The sequence below is a fragment of the Condylostylus longicornis genome, unplaced genomic scaffold (assembly GCF_029603195.1).
Source record: "Condylostylus longicornis isolate FDR11 unplaced genomic scaffold, ASM2960319v2 ptg000084l, whole genome shotgun sequence".
Classification (NCBI taxonomy): domain Eukaryota; kingdom Metazoa; phylum Arthropoda; class Insecta; order Diptera; family Dolichopodidae; genus Condylostylus; species Condylostylus longicornis.
In genome coordinates this window covers 7,172,538-7,189,158 of record NW_026578052.1, presented here as the reverse complement: position 1 = coordinate 7,189,158, position 16,621 = coordinate 7,172,538, and the positions used below count along the sequence as shown (strand labels likewise).

Sequence of the window (16,621 nt, the reverse complement as noted above, 5' to 3'; positions counted from 1 at the left end):
TATTCGGTGGAAACGCGCTTTAGTAGTAAAGCGTAAATAAACAATTTTTAGAAAGATGTCGACCTGCCGTTCTATCGGAGCTAATTTTGATGAAATTTTTTATATAAGCTTATTTTAGCTATGTCACTGATTGATCCACTTTTGGAATATGTTCAGGTCTGAATAACTGTAATTTTTTTTAGGGGCGTTTATACATTTTCGAATATTTTGCAGATTCATTTGGTAGTATGAAAAACCATACTTTTTGTGCAACACTTTCGTCACAGTAGACGAGTGGAACCACGTGAAACGCAACCAAAGAACTATGGCCAAGCACCAGAAATCTGATGTCTCTGATCTGATGTTGGAGCTTTAATAATGATCATAATGGGTCATTCTCTTATTTGCGAACACCCCAGAAGGATAGGCCCTCCAGCGAACGATCTTTGCAAGAAGTGCTGTGAGAACGAGAAGGAGATTTCTTGGCTCATTTTTATAGACTAGTAATCTGGCGAATGTTCACGCTAGGCACCTTACCCGGTTTCCCTGCTGCGGAGGACAACGAGAGTTAGTTATCATCGATGGTTGGTGGTAATCTTTCGTAGCTGCCTGTATATGAGGTATGTCCGTAGAGAATGGATAGAGGTGAGGACGGTTTTTGTGCCAAAGCCTGGTAGGAATGGTCATGTCAGTGCGAGGGATTTCCGACCAATCAGCTTGACGTCCTTCGTGCTGAGAACCATGGAGAGGTTAGTGGAAAAATATATAAGGAATGAGGAAAGGGAGTCGGGTCTATCAAATGACCAGCATTCCTACAGAAGAGGGAGATATGTGAAAACGGGTGGTCTGAGATATGTGGAGGTGGAGGTGTGTGTGCAGCACAAAGAGTATACTTTGGCTGCTTTCTTGGATGTTGAAGGTGCTTTCAATAATGTGAAGGTTGAGGCTATCGTAAGGACTCTTGAGGATGTAGAGGTACAGGAAGGTATAATGAGGTGGGTCTTGATAAACTGTATGGCTGGACGCGGAGATGCGGTCTTTTTGTGAACCCCGATAGGTATACTGAAAAATAGGGAATACACACACAGTAGGATTCTGAGAGAATATGGAATGCTTCCTATGGACATTAGGTTTAACTTTGTAGTGCCATATACCGACTGGAGGGTTGATTACGGGATTGTGGTTCCACAAAGGGAGGATTGGAGTGCGAAAGTGTTATGCATGCATGAGGGGTTGTACATCTATACGGATGGTTTTAGGACCATGTATGGTACAGGGGTGGGGGGCTTCTCCGAGGAGTTGGAGATAGAGCTATCGATTACGCTGCCTGATGGCTGTGAGGTTTTCCAGGCAGAGATTTTGACGATGCTCAGGGCGGCGGAATTGGCTGTCGCTAAACCGGTGAGGGGATGCGAACTGGCAATTTTTGTGTTTAGTAGGGCTGCGATTGGGGCCCTCGCGTCTTTTTCGGTTGTGTCGATGCAGAAGAGCACTTGCGGCACTTTGCAACATGTGCAGGGAAACTGTATACTGAGTTCCCGGTCACAGCGGAATACCGGGTAATGAGATGGCAGATCATCTTGCGACGGCTGGGTGGCAGGGTGAATGCTGATTGTGGATGGGTCGGTGCGTCTGCCGCTAGGAGCGTATCTTGACGTCATAGATGGTAAGTGTAGCAGGAAGAGTGGGGTCTTATGGGCGGAGGCTCACACGTGTAGGGAATGTAACCTATCAGGAGGAGGATGCTGTTGAGGTATGTTAGGGCTGATCTCAGCACACTGGTGGGGGATCATGAGGACGGGGGATTTCGTGGATCCGGCGGTATCACAACGGGCCTTACTGGCGGTCGATTATGTGGTGACCACATCAAATTTCTTTTAAATAATATGAAGTAGAATTGATTTTTGATCACGTTTTACGTATTTTTCTGTGCAAATTTCAATAAAATATTTTAACAAAAATTTACTAAATAATAAAAAAAATTTATGTTTCTAATTATCTAGAAATCGTTGTTATTTAAGTATTTAAAGGTTTTTTAAACAAGTGTGTATGTTTATTACAGGTTTTTTTATAAACAAGTAAACGCATCTAAGATAAGGTTTTGAATAGAATTTTTGTTTCCAAAAATTACCATTTAAATAGCTTTAAATTGAGAAATTTGTAACAAAATTTATGGGATTAAAGAAGCTACACAATGTTAACTTGAATTTCACAATTATTAATAACTGGTATTTTTAATTAACTCTGCCTTCTGTCATTTAAATTTGATTTTCAATATCGATTATATATCACTATATTTTGAAAACAACATCCCAGCTTTATGTTATATTGGCAACATTGACTTAATTTATTGACCTTGACAATTAATCATGATCGCCTAAGATACTTAAGATTCAATTGTTCTTCTATGCACGGTTGCGTTAAGTGACTCATGGTACAATATTCTAAATTGACTCAAAATCGGTTCTGTTCTACTGCCTTGCTCTCTTCAAGAATTCTTATCAATTTTCTAAGTTTTGTGGCAAAATTGATATACTGTATACGTCTTAACCGAGTGCCTATATTATCGAATTGATCAGGTTTTTTATAAACTATTCTCTAGACTGACCCATTATCCAATGTTCTCAATTTGATTAGTTAATTGGTTACGTTCTAATGGCCTCTCCGAAAAATTTAATCCATTCTCTATAAGTTTTGTGACTTTATTCATAACCGTATTGCTCTTCATCCGAGATGCCTTGGGTGCCAAATTGATTAATTTTCCTCAATATTTGAATTTTGATTTTATTTCGACTAATTTTCAGTAAACTTTATCACTTTTATTAAAATTTACTATAAAATTTAAATAAAATTCAAAAGAAGAAAATTACACAAAAATTATGAAAACTTCTTGGGTGTTGTATTCAAAATTGAAAATATGCGATAAACAAAAAAAGGTAAAAAGCAGTAAACATTAAGCACTTTACGATATTTGGTTCCTCTTTTCATTAAATAAAATTTATATTTTAATTACGTAATTAAAATATTTTCAAACCTACCGCAACTACTTACGCACTAGAATCGCTCTTTGGTTTTTACACAGTATTCGTTGTTTAATGTTATCATTAAACTTTGTGCAAAAGGAATATGTGTAGCGTGACTTTACCTACCGCAAATAATCATTTTATTAGTGGTCGATTCACTGATAAAATCACTTGAAAATTAAAACTGCTTGAGCATAAATTTTTTGAATTCAATAAAAGATAATTATTTTGGGATCAGGAATTAAATTTGAATTTTGAAAATTTCATAAAAACGAAAGTGAAAGAATATGCAAAAATTTTAACAAAATTTCGAAGGAATTCTTCAGATTGACATAAAATTTTAGAAATTTCTATTTTGGAACAAATCTTTAAGAGCTATCGTAAATTGTAGATTGTACAGACAAGGATTGCACTGTTATCCCATTGTGTCCCAATATAAGTGTTAGACACGCTTCTACAATCCTATTCTCCTCAGAACTTAGGTCCTGATAAATTCGAGTAACTTGAAAAGTCTAAGAGAATTTACCTCCAAAGAAGTGAGTACATAGTTTCCCAGTACTTCTCTTCTCCTGCAAGAGAATGTCCCAACAATCTTCCAAAAGATGCACTGATTCCACAAAATCCATTTCAAATTTAAAGTGACCACCGTCATCACCATCCAAATCGAACACCACAAAAACCCCTTACTTATCACTTCATTTTTAATTCAAAATTTTATCATTTCATAACAATTTCCATGTTATTTCCTTACAGAAAATTATTACTGTAGATTATCAGTTCTTAATAACATATTATATTATTTCCTCTTTATAATTAAAATTTTGTTAACACTTATTAAAAGGAAATCCGTAGTTGGTATATGGTACAAAACAAAACATATCTAGGCTAGTGTAGATGACGTTGGCGCACTCAATTCAATTTTTCTAAAATGCGTTCATATACGAACCTACAATGGTAATAAAATTTTATTCATTTACATTTTTTACACTTGCGAAGCACATATATGCGAAATAATATACAAGAAAGAAGGCACGCATTTAAAGAAGGTCTCATACACGCAAGGAAAGAAATGAAATTTCTACGCAGAATTTACATGTTCTCTTGTATAGAATGAAATTGAAAAAAAAAAAATAAAGATTTCTTATATTTTTTTTTTCTTTTATTAACTTTTATTTTAGGGTTCATGAACAGGTAAGTCACTCCAACTGCTGACTGACATATGTTCATTCAACCGAAAATATAATTTTGTTCTCATTTAAGGTTTTGTTTTTTTTTTGTGTTCTTTTTTACTATATTTTTTTTTCCACATAGTTTTTTCTTAATTTACAGGTGTATTCAGTATAATTTTTGTTATTGTAATTTGTGTTTATATGTAGCCGTTGTAAATATTTTCTATCATGTTTCTTACAAAAATTTATTATGTTCATTTTTCTCACTGTCATCGAAATTGGATCTGTCATTTTTTTTTTTGCTCTTTTATACTTTTTTTTTTTTGCTGTTTTACTTCATAATACTAACACTTAAATAATAATAATGAAAACAAAAGAGAACTACGATATATGAATAAAAGGGTGACCTAATTGTCATAATTATTAAAGATGAGTAAAGTTAAAGTTATATACATACATGCAATATGACAATATATACCTAATTTAAAACATAACACATAAGACTTAGTTTAAATTTCTGAGCAATTTTGAGCTCACTTACATTACTTCACTTAAATATATTAAAACGTTTATGACTCAGCAGAAAATTTTAATTATAATTGATCTCATTATAACTCTCTTATATATTTATTATACACTCTCTTTTAATCTCTTGTATACTCTCAAATAATTTATTAAGAAGTTTGACTAGCTTGAACTAGTAAAATTGCGACTACACTTAATACCAACTCAATTATGGCGTAATTTTCATGGTCAGGTAATAAATATTGGTATATAATGTTCAGTAATAAATCAAAAATGTTCTGTATAATTTGGAAATTAAATCTGGTCAGCTTATAAATGATTAATCATATTTTTTTCCCATATATTTAAATTAAGAAACCAAATATCCAATATGCGTAAGAATAATATTTTATATATAATGTTATATACTAGCATAATGTAAGAAGGCGATTGGTACGATAGCACAGATAGTAAATTTCAAAGTATATATACATTATTTTCATTACCAGATTGGAGAACATGAGTTCATTTTAGTTTTTCTGTTTTCTTTTTTTTACTCTTGATTTTACCAATATTTTTTTTTTGGGTATTTTTAACACATTAATTGATATACGGAAGCTTTTAATATCCAAATATTATTTTGTTATACAGCTATTGTTATATTTCTGTTATACATTAAAATATATAAGAAGTTGATCATGGTATTATATCGTAAAGCCTATACTAAATAACATTTTTCATCATTTCTTTTATATTTTATTTTTCTCTTCGTTTTTTTACTCTTATATTTTTTTTAGTTACTTTTTTTTAAAGATTTTTAAAAGTTCATTGAAATTTAAACACAAGTTTCATGACCTAACAATTTGGTCATATTTTGTATGTAGAAAAAGCGAATTTTGTTTTACTTATTTCTGTTACCTTAATACACGATGTAATTTTACTGAATTTAGGATAGTGTTGGCAAAAAAATTGTGGCAAAAAAAAATGAAATTCTCGAAGGTAGTTTTAGAAAATATGAAGTAACACAATAATAAACGACAATAATGTCTAAGTAATTGAATGCTGTTAAAAATTAATTTGTAAATCACATTAAATCTGAGTTGGTTACAAATTAAAAATTAATTTGTAACCAACTCAGAGGTTTTAAACTGAATACAAACAGAATTGAAACTGCTTCCAACAATAAAATGCCGCAAAACATCCTGTTTTTGCCACATAATGAGAGGCGAAAGGTATGAACTTCTACAGCTAATTATTTAGGGGAAAATTGAAAGGAAACGTAGTGTCGGAAGAAAGCGGATGTCTTGGCTCAGAAACATCCGGAATTGGACCGGAATCGGAACAGTTAGTGATTGGTATGCACCAAAGCATGAGATAGGGAGCAGTTTGCGATTGTAGGAATTGCGACATAATTAAGAACATCGCATAAATATATCTTTTGTACATTCCAGCATATTATATGTTCAGATTGTATATTATATATTTTGTAATATTATTTTAACGCGCCAACATCCAGTATTGGATACGCAAATAAAGAAGAACAAAAATCAATGAGAGCTACAATCACTATCACTATAGAATTTGATTTTATCCTTTAAGTTCAAAACAATTTTCAATATTTCACATTTATGTCATTAATATTAAAAAACTATTACTTGAATGTGACACTGAAAATTACACTAATTAAGGACAAATTACGTACGAATATTTCAACCCTCCCTTTCAACTATCAAATATCTTCTCTTTTTTGTTTAAACTGATTTTTCTGCTCATATTTCTTCATACTTTGCAAGCACAACTGTACGATTAACTTAATGTGCAATTTTTGAATTTAAATAGAAATATTATTTTATTTCTTTATAGCTAGCTGATAATAATAATGGAATTGAAATCTGGCCAGCTTAAACTAAAAGTCGAAACTTTTTTTCTTTTGAAAAATTAGTTCACATTATAACAGAAAAACATTCAAAAACATTCAAAAAGAATATAGCATAAATTACGGCAAAATACAAAATTAATTTTAGCGACATCTAGTAAATAATAGAATAACCATATGAAATTGTGTGTGTTCTGTCAAATACCTACACATAATGCAATACAGAATTTTCTTTATTTTTTAAATATGTATGAATGTGTGCGTGTATGTTTGTAGATACATATACAATGTAGAAAGAAAGCAGAATTTTTTATAGAGAATTAATAATTATAGAAAATATTAAAATTTTTTTTTAAATGAAGAATATTTGCAGCATTTCATTAAAATTTTTAATTTAAACAACAACTTTGCAGGTGTAATTAAAATTTATAAGCAAAATAAAAAAAATTAAGATGAAAATTTTTTTAGCCGCTACCTTGAATCAAGTATAAACAAACTTTATAACTATGAAATGAAAATATACTTTTCTACAAATAATGTATGTATGTATGTATAAAATAGAAATTTATTCTTATATACATACATACATATAAATTATATAAGTATAGAATTTTTTATTTGTGTATGTTTGATCACATTGAAAATTTAATAAAAATATTTTAAATAAAAAGAAAACGAAAGTAAAAGGAATCCAGTGGTGTAGTGTTAATATTAAAAAACGTAGGACCCAAAAATTATATAGGTTTTATTTTAATTGAATAATTCTATAAATTTCTATAAATTATACTTTATAAGTACCGTAATATCATATAAGTACCGTAATCGGTTCCATAGTTCTTAAAAATTGTCTTTGTTAAATGAAAATACAAGAAATACGCTACAATTGTAGAATAAAAGTAAAGGCGTGATAAAGTAGAAAACTAGAATTAGAAATGTCACAAATTTAATGATAAAACGTTAAGAGAGAGAAAATTTCATTATTTGAGAGATGAATACAAAATAGCCTATAAAAAGAGAAAAAAATAAATTTAGCAGACGAACATTTTATAGGAGTGTTACCGTCTTATAATAAAATTACCTGCAAAATCTGTAAAATTTTAATTTTCTATTACATATTGTAATTGTCAAATTATTTAATTTGACACACTGAAACCATTAAAATTATTGAAAATAAAAAAAAAATTAAAAATATTTTTTTACCATATTTTTTTTTCGGCTTTTAATTATAACATAAAATAAAAGTACATTTAACATACATACATATTTAAACAACATAAATATAAAATATAAATTTTTTCATTTTAAGAATTTTTATGACAATTTTTATGACAATTTTTAATATTAATTAATTGAATAAATTTTTAATATTAATTAATTTTAGTGAGTTTATCAGTAATTTTCTACTAAATAATAAGTTTTGACATAAAATTTTAAAAATAAGGATTACGAAGCTTTTATGACATAAAGTGACATATATATAAATGAAAAGAATAAGGACCTGATCGTCTATTTCGCTATTTTACTCGGCAAAGAGTGGGAAGAGAGTGAATAACTATCATATATCTGTATAATGTAAATTTCGAGTGAGAATTATTCCGTATTGCATGTCTCGTTTTTTTTCTAAAATACGAGTATGTACAAAATTTATTCACTTTGATTTTGAAAGTGAGACGTTCAGTCAATATTTTGGGAAAGAAAAACGCAAAAATCTAATTATGAAAAATGAGTAGTCTTATTGAAAAAATAAATTATCCATTAAAAAAACGGAAAATTCTGATTTGAAAGTGAATAAAGAGTGAGTAAAAATGCAAGATACACGATTAGGCTGTAAGTTTTGACACACAATTAATAATAAGCTCCTATTTATATGCGAAGATATTAGATGAAGTTAAATAAAATTTTCCGAAAATAGAATTATTCACCATAATTTTAAATAAGATTCTATAAAATTTCTCCGAAGAATTATAATTAAATTTTTTTCCAGATAAAAAATAAATAAATCAATTTAATTAAAATGTAATATTAATATGAATATAAACAGGTACCTCTTCTAATCTTATACACATATTATGTATAACAGCACTGTTCCTTTTCTATACTGTCATATAAAATTTATCTACTAACACTTTCTTTCAATGTTTTGTTTTTATTACCATACTGTCATAAAAAAAAAATTCCCTTGACCTCCACTATACTAAAAAATATTATAACTGTAAAACTAAAAAAATTTTCTTATTGTCAATGTTTATTTTGATTATAATAAAAAAGGAAATTAATTTTTTTTTTTATTATTTTTAGAAAAAATTTTCTATTAAAATTTTTTTTTTTCTTTTATAAAACATCGAAAATATAATATTTATGGAATTTAACAAGGATTATGTCATAACCGCTCTCTTATATTTACATTTTTTACTCATAATTATACATTTTTAATAAAATACAAACACAATTAAATATTATACTGTTATACATATATATACATATATAGAAATAAACTTAAATATTAACGGTTATACTAATATAACACAATTGTGTCAAAAACATATGTTTAAGAATTTTAAACAAAAAAATTTCTACATTTGCTTTTTCTTTTAGGATTAAATTGTGGTGGGTGGTAAAAATGTATATAATAATTTTGTTATAATAACCTTCATATAACAGAATATTGAAATTAATTAAAAGTAGGTTGTACTCGTATAAAAAATTTTGAAAAATTTTACCAATAATAATAAAAATTTTAATTCAAATTTTTTAAAAATGAAAAAACTCACCAAAATTTAATTTAAAAATGTTTTGTTTATATTTTCTCTATTTGTATGTATGTATGGTTGTTGGTACCTACAATGTTATTTTCACAATTTTTTTTTAATATTTTATGTTTATTTCTTCTTCCTACTGGTTATTTAAACTAACACACTTGTAAAATTTCGTTATTTTCTTTTCTCATATGAAAGAATTATAGAAAGAATTGCCCCGCGAAAAACCGAAACCAACATTTTCAATAGATATTTTTTTTTTTTTTTTTGATAAAATAATCATACAAAATAATTATTTTATTGTATGTATGTATATAAAATAAATTTATATTATTATTTTATATTTGAACATAATTATTATTTTTGCATAAAATTATATACACATTCACATTTTCACAAAATTTATGATTATATTAAAGTATGTATGTAGGTATACAAGATAAATAGAATATTTTATTATAAAACTGTATGGCACCGAATATACACAACTGTTTTATATATATATATGTATGTATATATGTTTTTTCTAAATGATAGAATTATTATTCTCTGCGTTTTTCATATTAAGTACATATAAATTTAATTTTACACATACATAATTTCCTTCAAAATATTATTGATGTAAATACGATATTTTCACATCAAGTTTAATATTAAATTATTTTATAATAGTTTTAATAAATGACATGAATCACATTTATGAAAATATTAAGATTTTTAGCGAAAAAAAAAATGTTTAAATAAAATTATTATTTTAATTTTTTCTTCTTCTTTTTTTTTTATTTTTTCTTCTGTTTTTTGTTTTTGCTGTTCACTCAAATTTCGGCAAAGTTTTAAGTTTTTACGATAACAACATCTGTGGCATTTCAGAAAAAAAAAAAACATAAAAGAAAAAGATTGATTAGGATATAGAAAATTTTAATTTAAGATGAAGTGACATCTATTAGTAGGTAGTTGAAATATGTTGAGAAAAAACAATTTCTTTCAAATGGCATTGGTTATTAACCCTGTTGTAACGTATGTACCTGCCGACATTTGAAGCAATAGCCCATTTTACTTTTATTTTTGTGTTACATAACTAATTTAACATTTTCTTTTTGCACCTACACATTATTAATTGCTTTAATATTATATTAAAGCTATTAAGTAATTATTATTTGTGTTAAATTTTGCAATGCGGCCGCCTATATATTCTTAATATTTGTTAAGTTTATAGTAATGCCTCTAAAAAGAAGGACATATTTCGCTTCTCTTATTCTCCAATTTCTTCTCTTATTCTCCAATTTCTCTTATTCTTGATTTTGCTTGCAATGTATACACGTGTATGAGTTGAAAATTTTGTATTATTGGTCAGGAGACAGAGTTGTAGAAATATAAAAAGGGAGCCGTCTATACGGTTAATAACATTTTTAAAAAATCAACTAATTGTTTTCGCTACTAGTCACTTAAGAATATAAGAGTACCAAAATTTACCACTTTTATCCAAAAACGCTTATCGTAAATAATTTCCCATTTTTTTTTCTCTAATACATATTATTATTTTTTGACATTTTTTTGACATATCAAATAAATTTTAAGGAAACTTAAATAAATTTAATAACATTAAAATTGCGTTTTGCAATTGTTTGAAATTTTATATTATATAGAAAATATAAAAGAAAAATAATCAAATGCAAGATTTTGAAAGAAAAAGGAAAAATCTTTTTGAACTCTTAGAAAATGAGGAGAAAAAACTTAAAGGAACAATTTTAGAACAGAAAGAATACAAGGAAGATGAAACAAAATCAATCAGACGTCAGAAACAAAGGCTAATAGCTTCAGATAAACCTGTAGAAAGATTAATAGGTAGAGAAAGTATTTTTAAAAAACCAGAATTACCAATACAAAAATGTTTGAAGCCAAGAACAGATCCAGACTATAAGGTAAATTTACATAATATGTCTTAAATTATAATATACATGATCTCATTTTTTTTAGGTAAATCCACATAAATGGACAAAATATTCATTAGAAGATGCAGACATTTCAGATAAAGCTAATACTTCAGCGGCATTTGCTTTTCTTAAAGAAATTGAAAAACGAAAAGAAATGCAAGAATACGAAATTAAAAAAACTGAAGATGATAAAAATGAACTAAATAGTAATGATTCTCAGGAAAAAATAGTTTTTAATAAGACAGCTACACTAAAACGTTCCATAAGATCAAAAGATGATGAAGTTGATGATGTGGAAACTCAAACACCAAAATTTAAAAGCTCTAAATTTGTAATGCCTGAATATGTTATTGGACAGAAAAATACTAAAAAGAAGAAAAATTTAATAGACAAATCAAATACAAATAAGGGTAAGGTCAAAGAGTTAAAGTTATCACATTTATCAGAATATGATGATGGCGAAGATGAGGGAGAATGATCAGCTATTGATTACAATTTAATAATAAAAGTTCAATAATGCACTTTACATTATTTTCATGCTTGTAAAATGAAAATAAAACAATTATGTTTGAACGTTAATAGAGTGAATTTTACTATAACCTAGTAAATTTAATCGAATTCATTGAAATCGTTAAAAGTAGCTCTTTTGTGAATGGGGGGTCGATACAAGTTGTATATACAAGCAAATCTTTTTAATTATATGCTAAAAATGCTACTTGTCTTTGAAATAACAGATATTTATCTACTGGTTTTTGAACTTTTTTATTAACTAATTAAATGAATATAAATTATAAAACAAAAGTGTTTGTGGTTTATTATTTAATAAAGTTTAACCGTTTAATATATTTATTTCATATAGAAAATTTTCGAAAATAAACAGTATCCTATTTAGCTTTCGACACACCCACTAAAGCCGGTCTTATGCATCTACCATGTAATTTATATCCAACTTTACTAACTTGGATAACAGTATTTGGACTAATATCAGCATCTTCTTTTTGAAACAGTGCCTCATGGAAATTTGGATCGAATTTTTCATTTACCGGATTCACTTGTTCTAAACCGTTTCGTTGAAATACACTTTGTAAAGATTTCGAAGTCATTGTTAAACCTTCGTATAAACTTTTTAAATGTGGATTTTTATCAGAAATTTCTTCTTTCGGTACTGAAATTGTGGCAGCTTCTAAAATATCAGCTACTTCAATTAAGTCCTTACAAAATCCTTGAATACCAAAAATTTTAGCGTCTTGTATTTGCTTTGTTAATCTAGTACGCAAGTTTTCATTATCGGCTAATGATCTCTTATATTTATCAAGTAGTTCGTCTCCTTTTTCTTTCAATTGCTTCACTTCATTCGTTAGAGTTTCATTTTCTTTACTAAGATCTTGTTGTTGTACATTATCTTGTGCTGGTTGTACTTCAGGTTCTTCATTACGTTTTTCAGTTGCATTATTTCTATGTGATGTCAAAGTCGGCTTTAAAAACCTTTTGTAATGTGTAAATAATATGGGAATTTGTTTATTTCTTGACATTAAACCAATAGCACTACTAGCCATTCTGAAAAATTTTATTTTTGTTCTTTACTAATTCTATATTACTTAATTTCACAAAACAGCTTTATCATTTACACAATCTTTCACACAAAACTGAGAAATTACATGTGTTAACCAAAAAATAAAATAATCAACAGTGGTGAATATGACAATGTCAATGACCAAATGTCAATTTCTAATGGTGAAATCGTAAAAAATCAAAAGTTGTAAACTCCTTTGAGTTGGCGAATATTTTCTCAAGTGACCATACATTTTAAAAATAAGAATTATTAATGCTTTATATAAATGTATATAATAGTGTAAAGTATGAAATTCCAATTTTATATTTTGAAAAATAATGTAGCATACGTAACATCTACATACTTAAATCAAAATAATGTCAAAATCTAAAACAGCTTAATCGTATACAAATAATAACTAATAAGTTTATATTGCGAAAATTGTCAAATTCAAACAAAATTCAGAAATGAAAATTGCGCTAATACTGTTATAGAACATTTTTAAGAATAAGGATGTTTAATAAGAATTTTCCATGCACCCAAGAAATACTAGAGAAGTGTTTGAAATCTTGTTTCAACAAACACTGAAATTATAGTAAGAGCTTGTGTTATATACATAACTATATTCGACTCAGCAAAAAGTTCAGAACTTTATATACCACAATCATTCGTTTATTGCGTAGATAATATTTTCTATCCGTTAGAGGAAAACCTAATGGAACTTCCTAAACGGACCTTCCTAAAGAAGCTCCCTTAGGAAGTTCTATTAGGTTGCAAATAATTTAAGGTTATTAATCTCGCATAGTTATGGCGCGAATGCTAAAAATATCCGGAAAAATTTCAAAAATTTTTGAAGTAACACAAATATCATTTGAAAAATTTTAATTCTATCTATAAGGACAGTAAAAAATTTTTCACATGAAAGAAAAGAATACATAATTTCATATACTATGGTAATACTTCACAATTGATTATGACAATTGCATAGTAATCATTTTAACAACTTAAATCACCACCTACCAATTTGAAGTTTGGATTCTGACATTTCAATGTGTTTAAGAATTGGTACTTTTTTGTTTTACATAAAAGGATTATAAATTGTATAAATTTTTGGTGAAGTTGTTAATACAAAATATTAAAGGAATTAATTTCTTGTTGGTTAAAATTGTATTCTTTTAAAAAAACGTTAAGGTTAGTGATAAATCTGTATTATAATTGCAAAAATTACTTTAATAGCACATAACCTCAAACTAAGTAAAGCAATATGAATATTTTAACTTAATGTCAACTTAGTACCTTAAATGTTTAGTTAAAAATTAGTTTAATTTAAAAATAATTTTTAAAAATTCCATGAATAAGTTCTGATTAGTTTAATTTAGTATTAATATTCCAAAATAGGAATTTTCTGATTTGTATAATTGTATATTAAAATGACAATTGACAGTTTCCATTTGTGGTGGATAAAATACTTAGTGTCTGTACTGGATTCTGTTTATATTTCTGTAAATATGTGCAGCAAACAGATTTTTCTGACAATTTGACATAATTATTGTCAAATTTTATATGTGCAGTGTGATATAAACTGAAACGTATATAAAAGTGTGACCGTTGCAAATAAACCGAAATCTACAAAATATTTGTATTGAGCAAATAGAATAAGTCAGAGTGAATGTTTTATTTGCTAGAGATCAAATTTGATGGATTAAATGTGTACTTTAGAAAACATTTGTTGTTCTATTTTTTTTTTTAAAATAGAGAAATAATTTTATTGATTTTTGTGTATCTTCGTCAAATGATCAAACTAAATCAATTTCAACTTATAATAATAATCAAATTACATTAATATTAAAATTTTTTTGATTCGCGATAGAAATTATATATCTGGAATTGCATCAGAAATGTTATCTATTTCACATTAATTTTATAGTTTTGCGTAATATTTTTATGTCTTTATACTAAAACGGAAACACTACATTTTACGTTAAGCAGAAGTTGTGGAAATGTGGAGTGAAAAATGGAATGTGTTATCAAACAGAATAGAGAGTATTGACATGTCATTGAGAAAAGAAGTTAAAGAAATAATTCGATTTTCTGTTTTAAGTATTTTTTAATTTTAAATATTTAATTTAATTAAACTTTCCAAATGAGTGTTTTAAATGCAATACAATTAGGGGCAACTGTAGCAACTTCCATATTTCTAGTTTTTCTTGTAATTGTTTTCGGTAAGATACTAAATAAATTCTAAGAATCTAAGAAAATTAAAAAAGTTCACTGACACGCAAAATTTATAAATATTTCCATGTTTCGAAATATGGGATTATAAATAGAATTATATGTAAAAGAGTAACATTAAATAATTGTTTGTAAAAAATATTTATTGTATAGCTATTCACTTACACAATATTTTAAATAAGAATTAGGTATAACAAAATTTATTCGAGTAGAAATGTGTGTAGTCGATAAGTACCTACGTGATTTAAGTATCTTGGACTTTTTTTTTATAAATGCAACATTAAAAATATTACATTAAATTTAATTTATTAATTCTTATAACATAATTAATTTAAAATTCTCTTTTTTAGGTTGGTTTCTTATTTGGAAGGCATTCTTATCAAAATTTCGATTAGTACGCGAACTATTAGGGCAAAGTAACGACGACTCATCAAATATAGATCGGAAAGATAAAACAGTATCTAAAACAAAAAAAATTCGTAGGGACTAAAACCGGAATAAAATTAATTTCTTCTTAATACAATAATTTATAAATAAATTCTAACATAATTAATTAAAAAAAGTTACATAAAATCGAACACAAAGATGAATATACGTTGTGCAAGACCTGAAGATTTAATGAATATGCAACATTGTAATTTATTATGCTTACCAGAAAACTATCAAATGAAATATTATTTTTATCATGGATTAACCTGGCCTCAACTAAGTTATGTTGCTGAAGATGATAAAGGTAATATTGTTGGATACGTTTTAGCGAAAATGGAAGAGCCTGAACCTGGTGAAGAAAGTAAACATGGTCATATTACATCTTTAGCTGTTAAAAGATCATATCGTCGATTAGGTTTGGCTCAAAAATTAATGAATCAAGCCTCACAAGCTATGGTAGAATGTTTTGATGCTCATTATGTTTCATTACATGTTCGTAAAAGTAATCGTGCAGCATTGAATTTATATACAAATTCATTAGGTTTTAAAATATTGGAAATTGAACCAAAATATTATGCTGATGGTGAAGATGCATATTCAATGAGAAGAGATTTAAGTGAAATAGCTAAAAAAATTCATGTTGATAGGGTTAATGATGTAACTGGAAATGTAACTGGTGGTAGTAAAAATTCACATAAATCACATGATCATAGTATGCATGATGGTCACTGTTGTTGATTAGAATTTAAAAAAATAAACAAATTGTAAAAAAAAAAAAATTAAAAAAAAAAAAAAAACAAGATTGCATAGGGCATTTAGATGGAAGTTCTTTTTTATTTCTAATTCCTAATTTAGAAATAGTAATTAAGTAAAAATTTTTTTTTTGTCGGAAATTTTGGTATAATAGTGTACTAAAACGAAATAAATAATATTACCTATGATTACGGTAAACAAAAATCTATTTTTGTTGTTTTTGAATCTTAAAGGTTTTAAGGAAAAATTAATTATTTATTTATAATTATTGAATCAAAAAAACAGAATGTCGAATGTTTGATTCTTATGTAGGTACATAATGAATAAAGGTATTATTCATGGCATAAATAGGTAGGTAGATATTCTAAACTACCGAATGAGCAACGCTTACCAAGAATGAAGAGTAGTAACGCA

At 27.2% G+C, this 16,621-nt stretch overlaps 3 protein-coding genes across 3 annotated transcripts; 2 read left to right on the top strand and 1 right to left on the bottom strand.

The window, feature by feature from the left end:
* Window positions 1-10,880: 10,880 nt before the first annotated feature.
* Window positions 10,881-11,934, top strand: LOC129613495 (uncharacterized). Its single transcript, XM_055527595.1, has 2 exons — window positions 10,881-11,229; window positions 11,285-11,934. The coding sequence occupies exons 1-2, from the start codon at window positions 10,978-10,980 to the stop codon at window positions 11,717-11,719; spliced, it is 687 nt and encodes a 228-aa protein (XP_055383570.1). The 5' UTR covers window positions 10,881-10,977; the 3' UTR covers window positions 11,720-11,934.
* Window positions 11,935-11,979: 45 nt separating this feature from the next.
* On the bottom strand, window positions 11,980-12,898 carry LOC129613496 (grpE protein homolog, mitochondrial). The gene has a single exon (XM_055527596.1). It carries the CDS (start codon window positions 12,795-12,797, stop codon window positions 12,126-12,128), a length of 672 nt encoding a protein of 223 aa, XP_055383571.1. The 5' UTR covers window positions 12,798-12,898; the 3' UTR covers window positions 11,980-12,125.
* A 945-nt stretch (window positions 12,899-13,843) lies between these two features.
* Window positions 13,844-16,415, top strand: LOC129613507 (N-alpha-acetyltransferase daf-31). Its single transcript, XM_055527614.1, has 2 exons — window positions 13,844-13,984; window positions 15,376-16,415. The coding sequence occupies exon 2, from the start codon at window positions 15,611-15,613 to the stop codon at window positions 16,190-16,192; it is 582 nt and encodes a 193-aa protein (XP_055383589.1). The 5' UTR covers window positions 13,844-13,984; window positions 15,376-15,610; the 3' UTR covers window positions 16,193-16,415.
* The last annotated feature ends 206 nt before the right edge of the window (window positions 16,416-16,621 follow it).

Bases quoted from the DNA above. Each gene is read 5' to 3' on its own strand.
- LOC129613507 (XM_055527614.1), top strand. From the start codon at position 15,611: ATGAATATACGTTGTGCAAGACCTGAAGATTTAATGAATATGCAACAT.
- LOC129613496 (XM_055527596.1), bottom strand. From the start codon at position 12,797: ATGGCTAGTAGTGCTATTGGTTTAATGTCAAGAAATAAACAAATTCCC.
- LOC129613495 (XM_055527595.1), top strand. From the start codon at position 10,978: ATGCAAGATTTTGAAAGAAAAAGGAAAAATCTTTTTGAACTCTTAGAA. The intron at 11,230-11,284 runs GTAAATTTACAT...CATTTTTTTTAG, and splicing joins GAACAGATCCAGACTATAAG to GTAAATCCACATAAATGGAC.